At 47.3% G+C, this 7,989-nt stretch overlaps 1 protein-coding gene across 1 annotated transcript; it reads right to left on the bottom strand.

Moving 5' to 3' along the window:
* Positions 1-1,302: 1,302 nt before the first annotated feature.
* Positions 1,303-5,748, bottom strand: FUNDC2 (FUN14 domain containing 2). Its single transcript, XM_039867019.1, has 3 exons — positions 5,523-5,748; positions 2,263-2,413; positions 1,303-1,430 (listed from the first exon to the last, which is right to left on the bottom strand). The coding sequence occupies exons 1-3, from the start codon at positions 5,707-5,709 to the stop codon at positions 1,343-1,345; spliced, it is 426 nt and encodes a 141-aa protein (XP_039722953.1). The 5' UTR covers positions 5,710-5,748; the 3' UTR covers positions 1,303-1,342.
* Positions 5,749-7,989: the final 2,241 nt, after the last annotated feature.

The following is a 7,989-nucleotide window of genomic DNA, read 5'->3' as shown; positions in this document are numbered from 1 at the left end:
TTTACGGTATTTACGAAGTGAGGGGCAGGCTAGGGAAGCCTCGGGGACAGAGCAGGACTGTGAGTCTAGCAGCGACACAGCTGTCCGCGCACTTCCACCTGAGCGGTAAGAGGAAGAAGACGGAAGGCCTGGGGAGGGGGCCCTGCCTGCAGGGAGTGTGACCTGTCCAGTGACAGGGCCGGCGACATGCCCACAGGAACCTAGCTACCTAACTGGGGGTTAGGAGGAAGCTGCTGGCAAGGTTCTAGTCACCAGCAGAGTGCTACAGATGGAAAAGGAGGTGCCACTTGCACCCGGAACACCTGTGCTTGGAGCCCTGACAGGTCGCTGTGGTGTAAGAAAGCCGAAACTATGCCACGTAGAGGGACAGGGACCTAGTGGAGGAGCCGTGAAACCCTGAAGAGAAGGGGAGGGAGGAGATGGGGAGGCCAGCCGACCGCGCTGCGGCCACCTACCTGGAACCACAGAGACGCCCGCCACGAGAGCCCATCTTAGCTCTCCCTAAATTCCCGACCCACAGAAACCGTGGGAGAGAATAAAACAGTGATGGTTTCAAGCAGCAGGCTTGGGGGGCACTTGCCACGCAGCGATACTCTGTCCAGCCCAGGCCGGCCAGCTAGTCGCCAGCCTCCTCCTTCTGCACACTAAATATTCGCCCAACCAGTCTGGGAAACTCACTCGTGGTTCCAACGCAGAATTTACCTTGCAAAAATGACGGATGCCAACTGCGGGAGGAGACAAAGGGTGGCGATCCTCAAAGGCACATTAGAGTCACCTCGGGAGTTCAAACATATTCTGATGTGCAAGCACGCCTACGCCCATGCAGTCTGTGGCAGGCCGCAAGCATCAGTGCTTGTTAAGACTCCGAGGTGATTCCAAGGTCAAGGCAGATTTATAAACCGATGCTACACAAGCAGCCTGAGAGAACCGGCACCCCGGGTTTTTGAAATAAAGTCCGGGCCAGAGAGACAGCAGAGGACATCTGTCATGTAGCCCTCATTTCTCATCGATTGCTCCGGGCTCAATGTCTCCTCTGTAGAAGCTGGCGACATTACTATATGGGAATAAATCGTGTCACAGGGCACTTACAGGGTCTTAAAACCCCCGTAAGGGACCTATATTAAAAGACACGTACTTATATCTTATATACCACGTTATAAATGATGAAATAAAATACAACTAGTAATTGATGAAGTTTGATTCGAATGGTCACTAAGGTTTCAAACAATACATGTGAGCAAGTGTGAAAGCTCTTCTAGTATGATATAGGCAGGACTTTATTGCGGCTCCTCACGCCCCAGCCCTGACGGGCAAGGGGAGTGTTCAAACATCGAGGAATATTTCACATACAAACCTGAAGGAGGAAAAATCCACCACCCACAGCTGTCGCAGCCAACTTGCCAACCTTCTGGAATATGAAACCCGTGCACCTACAAAAACCAAACCAACGTCAGACAAGTTGATAGGCTGTCGGGTACAAACAGTTGTCAGACATATACAGTATTATTCAGCCAGAAAATTCAGCCCTTTGCAACAACGTGGATGGACCCAGAGGAGATTATAGTAAGTGAAATAAGTCAGGCAGAAAAAGATAAATACTGTACGATCTCATTTATATGTGAAATCTAATTTAAAAAAAAACTGCTAGAAAAAGAGATCAGGGGTAGGGGAGTAGGGCCTGGAGTTAGGTGGTCAAAAGGTACAAATCTGCAGCTAGAAGATAAACAGGCGCCAGGGATGTAATGCGCAATGTGATGACAATAACTAACGCTGCTGTGTGCGACACGGGAAAGTTGTTAAGACAGCAAATCCTAAGAGTTCTCATCGCAAAGAGAATTTTTTTTCTTTCAATGGTGTCTATATAAAATGATGGTTGTTAACCAAACCTACTGTAGTAATCACTTCACATTACGTAAACCAAACCGTCATGCCGTAGGCCTTAGACTTACACAGTGATGGATGTGTTATTACTCAATAAAACTGGGGGGAAATGAGGATAGATAACATCAGTTCCAATTTCAGAGTTGTGAGAAGGAAATGATGTGTCTATATAAATACTTTAAACAGTACCCGAGGTGTAAGAAATACTATGTGTGACCCAGAACTTTAGCATGGTGTTTAGAGAAACGCCACATGTTATGTGATCTATTTCACAGAAGTCAATGCGTTTTTGTTGGTTAAAGGAGATGATTCCTATAACCGCAATACTAAATCGCGCAAAAAAAGAAAAAAAAGACACCAGACATCTCTCGCACCACTTACCATCCAGTGACACCTCCAATTAATAGCTGGGTCGCCACGCTATACTTTTCAACGGAGGGCCCAGATTCCTGCCCGAACAACTTACGCCACCATGGCTGCTTTTTAGCATATTCTGCAAGGTCCAGTGACTCAAAATTCCCCTCAAAGTTTCCTACAAGAAATAAGATGCTTAATAATAGTTACTTTCACAATAAATTACTACCATTCTCTTAACTAGATTAGGGAATTTTTAAATAAATATAGTCGTAATAAGAACCGCCAAATATTATTCTTTTTGTCTAGAATTCCAACGTGTTATTCATTGCGCCACAGAGCCAGGTACCCAAATATTATTCTATTTTAAATAGTAAATTAACTCTGAAATTCTGACTAACGATTTTTGGAAATCAGACTAAAATCAACAAACAGTATCAGTCTTAGAGAAAAAAAAAAAACCCTGGAAATTTAGAATCAGTATTTTAGGTTTTCCTCTCAAAATGAAAACCAACCAAAAGGACTTAGGAAAAACTGCAAGTAATACCTAAGAACGCATCCTAAATGAAATGGATTTTCTTCATTTGCCTCTCCTTTTCAGAAGTAACTCAATACTATTCGATAGCCCACAAATTCACAAATTCTCAGTATTATGTGGATCCCAGTGACAATAAAAATAAGAAGTAATGTTTAATTGAGATCTATATATTAAACATGAATATCTAATTAAATGCACAGAACAAAATAGGTACAACACAAGGTACTGTTGATTAACCCCATTTTATAAGTAAGAAATGGAGAGTCAGAAGTGATTTGCCCAAGAAGGGAAAAAGAGTTAACAAAAATGTCTAATCCCTTTCTCTGTGGGAAGATAACGCAGGGATAAATTTAATGAAAGATGAGCAAGACCTCTATACTGTAAATGACAAAACACTGCAGAGAAAAACTGAAGAATGACCTAACTAATGGACATACATACCACATCTATGTTTTGCAAGACTTGATATGTTTAAGATGTTCATTCTCTCCATATTGATCTCCAGACTCCACGTGTTCCCAATCAAAAAGCCAGTTTTTATCTAGAGATTGACAAGCTGCTTCTAAGATTCACTTGGAGACAGACACACTGGCTGTCTAGAGTACTGTTCCAGTTGCTAAGGCTGTACAGGAAATTACCCCCAAAACGTGACGGCGCAAAAACAATCATCCGCTATGCTCTCAGATCCTGCGGATCAGCACTTTGGACAGGTACAGCACTGTGGCTCATCTCCGCTGCCATGTGCCGAGGCTTCGACTGGAAGACTAACAGGCCGGATCTGGAATCATCTACTGTGGTCACACATACAGGCTGCCCCTCTACGTGGGACATTTTGGACTTCTTTAAAGCATGGCGGCTGGGTTCAAAGGTGCCTATCCCTCAGGAGAAAGTGAGAGAGCGAGGGACCTCGAGGGCGAGGCAGAAGCTATGTTACCATTTAAGTCCCAGCCTCAGAAGTCATGCAGTGTCACGTCTACTGTATTCTGTTGGAGCGGTCACAAACTCTCGCTCAGATTCAAGAGCCCATCACTCAGTAGAAGGAGTGGCAAAGTCGCACCGAGAAAAGAGAATGTGGAATGAAAGATATTGGTGGCCAAAGCAATGTTGGGTAGAAAAAAAGGAAGTTCAAGGGATTTCAAGACTTCTTACAAAGCTACAGTACAATACAGCTAGCTATCTGATTTCAAGACTTACAAAGCTACCGTATGTAACACAGTGCAGGACTGACCTAAGGATACACAAATGTATAAACAGAAGAGAATACACAGTCCAGAAGTAGCTCCACACATACAGTCATCTGATTCTCAAAACACGGCACCGAGGTCATACGATGGGGAAAGAAATTCTTTCAACGAGTTGTGTTAGAATTATTAAGTGACTGTAAAAACAAAAACCTCAATTCCTAACATCATATGCAAAATATAATTCAAGAATTAATTCAAGATGGATTATAGATCCCAATTTAGCAGAACTAAAATATGAATGTTTGAGGAATTGGCCTCCTACAGCCTCAGAAGTAGCTAAATGAAAAGTTTTTCCTAATACAACAAAACGTGACTGCTATTTTGAACAAGAAATTCTCTCCCCGGGTTAAGTCATATCACTGGAAAACAAGAATGAGCTTGGAGTTTTGCTTTAATGGAATTTTACTAAACCCCTTAGCTCAAAAGGGGGATCGAATTTGAGACGTTTAGTTCGCGCAACTTTATTCAGTCATTCAACAAACACCGTTAAGCACTATATAGACCAAAGTAAGTCACTAGCCTTGCTCGTGGACCGAAGAAATCAATGATCACAGTATTATGTGATCATTACCATGATAAAGATGGAAATTCATGATGTCGACTTCGAAAGCACCGGTTTTGGGGGAGGGCTGACTTGTAGTGTATGCGAGTGTGGTCACTTGCGGAGAGAACGTCACTGAACTGTGACATCACTGAACACAGAGCTGGGAAGAGATGCACAGTAGTGCTCCATACCATGTTACCTCCACCACGACACAATAAATATAAATAACCTCATGGGCACAGATAACAGTAAAACACGGCAAATAATAAATGTTTTGAGTATTTTCACTGCCTTTGTTTTTAACATAATGTATGTACTTTTAAGTTTATATAATCGATTTTTCGATGACGGCTCTGTTTAGCAATCGGATCTTGTAAGCAAGTGGTGAATTGAAACGAACCAGGAAACATTGAAAGACTAGGAGAAGCAAGACTTAAAGACGTGCTCCACTGCGGACTGTCATCCGGGAATCTTCCCCTGACTGCGCGGACTAAATAAAAAACTATTTCAAAGTACCATCCCGGTGTACTGGGCTTTGAAAACCTTTGGAAACCATCAGCAGTGCAAGGGGGGCACTTTGCACACAGAGAGACACTCGCCGGGTGTTCGAGATGAACGTCCAAAGGGATAACGCCACCGCCTTAGTCTCAAAGCGCCAGAGCGCTTCCGAGAACAGGGACGGAATGTCTCCGCGCTTAGGCTGTAGGGGCGGCGCCGGAAGGCTGAGCGAGCGCAGGAGACAACACCGGGGGCAGTTCGGCCCCAGCCAGGCGCCTGACCTTGGCCGGCCCCTGGGAGCCGCTGGGCCAGGGGCGAGTCCCGGCCGCCCTCCCCGCCCCTGCGTCGCGTGGGCTCCCTGGGGACCTCTGCCGGGCCTGGCAGGCACCGAGCCCTTCCCCTTCCGCAGCCCCGGAAGGCGGCTCCCCGCGGCGCCAGCGGCGGCGCGCGCGCCCGTCCTTACCTTGACTGGACGCGGCCATTTCTGCGAGCTGTTCTCGCGATGACACCTGCTGGGGCTCGGTACGGTACGGCACGGAGTGGCGCGCCGTCATCGCCGAAAGCTGGTTTCCGGCACGTGGGGGTGATGTTTCCATTCCCGCGGCGGCAGCTGAAGAGGGCGGGCCCGGCGCTGGGCGGCCACTCCCCATCCCCCGCGCGCGGCTGCGTCACAAGGCTCAGCGGGCGGTGTCACTAGCCCCAGCGGGCATGCCCAGACGCGCGTGCGCAGAAAGCCTCTCCCGACGGAGTCTCCGCTTGTCGCTTACGCGGTAGGGAGTCCCTGCGGCGGGATCGTGACCCGGCCCTTCCCCAGTAAAGACTATTTACCCATTAGTTTACTAAAAATAAAGAAAGCAGGCTTGTTGTTTGTTCATGTAAACTTTAAGCAAATATTTATCGAGGTCTCTATGCCCGACTCTGTCGGAGTGAAGGAAATCAGACATTTAAAAAGCATTTAGACAATCCCAAAACGAAGAGAAGCGCTCTGAATGAAAAGGGCCCGCTTGCCTGCAATGCCTGTGGAGCCCTTTAACCGTGTGCCAGGGCGCATCTCCCCGCCCCACCCCTATGCTACTCCCCTCCCTGTCGCCCCATCCCAGTTAATGACAGCTTCACCAGTCCAGACACCTCGGTGTTATTCCGAGCTACTCTCAGACCCCACAAATCCAATTCGTCAGCAGCCCCCATAAACTCTATCTCCGCAGCGAATCCAGCCATTTCTCACTCCAGCGCTACCATCTTTGCCCAGGTCGACCTGCTCCTACACTTGTCCCCCTGAAGTCTATTCTCCCCACCGGGGCCAGAAAAATTAGTCTAAAAGGTAATTGTGCTCACTGCCTTTCTCTACTCAGACCCCTACCGTGGCTCCCCATTGCCCTCAGTGTAGAAGCCGAAGTCCCTTTGCCGAAACGTAACCTCAGTGAGACTTTCCGCGACCTATCCTCATTTAAAATTGCAAGCTGGTACACCCGCCTTCTCCTGCCTCTGCTTACATTTCATCCCTTGGTATCTGAGACATTGATTCCAGGCCCCCCCCCAGATAGCCACCTCTGCAGATGCTCAAGTCTCACATCAAATGGAGTAGAGCGGTGAATAGCGTTGGCCCTCCACATCGGATTCCCAGCCCGTAAGGCAAAACCCACGGATACGAACAGCCAACTGTACTTTCCTTTTCTGCACACCATTTAAATCACCTTTTAACATAGCATGTAAGGTGCTCATGTACCTTAAGTGTCGCTTATTGTCTCAGGTGTAGTTTTCACTGCTGTGCACCCTGTGCCCAGGATAGTGTCTGGCTAGGACAAATAGGTGGTTTTGTAGCCTTGGGCAAACCATTTAACCCTCTCTACACCTCAGATGCTTCATGCGTACATACTCACTTCGCGGTCTCATTGTGAGGATTAAGTCAGATAATGTGTAAAGCACCTGGCAGAAAATTACCACTGTGTTAGTAACCATTGGACCGTGTCTCCCAGAATGCAAGAACCTTTTATTCGTGTTTGAGGAATGGAAGCATAGCACACAGGTAAGGAGCATAATTTCTAGAGCCAGATTACGTGGGTTTGAATGCTACCACTTACAAACTGTGACCATGGCCAAGTTGCCTAACCTCTCTGTGCTTCAGTTTCATCACCTGTAAAATGAAGACAAGAACAGCTGCATTGGAAAGAGCTTAGAACCATTTCTAGCACGTGGTGCCTGCCAGCTATTACCTCTGCAACCTGGTGCCCGGCAGACATACGGAGAATGTTTACCAAAAAACCTTCCTCCCCCGTCTTCCCGAGATGAATAAACACGCAACCATGCAGAACTAGACGGTCAATAATACTTTATTGCAACCCTGGTCAAGTTTATTAGCTCCTGTACTTTGAGACCCTCACTCTCCTTCACACATATTAAGCCAAGTAGGGTCTCTGAACTAAGCACAGCCATCGGTCACTGACGTCAACACCAAAAGGACTCTCCACTTTGTGGGTGCAGTGAAGAAAACTATTCAGTGCAAGCAGCTCAACTCTGATACAACACAGCTGAGGAACAGCTCAGTGTCACAGCTAAGTTCTGAGGCAGCTACCAGGTATTCCTGGAGCCAGGCCCGTACGGGTCGACAGCTCTCTCTGCTCCCGTCGACAGCTCTCTCTGCTCCCGTCGACAGCTCACTCTGCTCCCGTCGACAGCTCACTCTGCTCCCGTCGACTGCTCTCTCTGCTCCCGTCGACTGCTCTCTCTCTCCCATTCGAGCTCCCGTCGACAGCTCACTCTGCTCGAGTCCATGGTCACAACACACGTCTAACAGTGCCAACCACGGAAAGGAAAAGTGAGTTTTCCAAAGCCGAAGGCACCTTATATAGACAGCAGTCTCCGCCCTTGGTCCCTGATTGGCCCATCCTCATGCAAATATGGACTCCAAATCCTCGCAATTTGATTGGTCC

Source organism: Pteropus medius, unplaced genomic scaffold, assembly GCF_902729225.1.
Source record: "Pteropus medius unplaced genomic scaffold, Ma_sr-lr_union100, whole genome shotgun sequence".
NCBI lineage: Eukaryota > Metazoa > Chordata > Mammalia > Chiroptera > Pteropodidae > Pteropus > Pteropus medius.
Note: the sequence above shows the minus strand (reverse complement) of the source record. Positions and strands in the feature narration are given on the sequence as shown.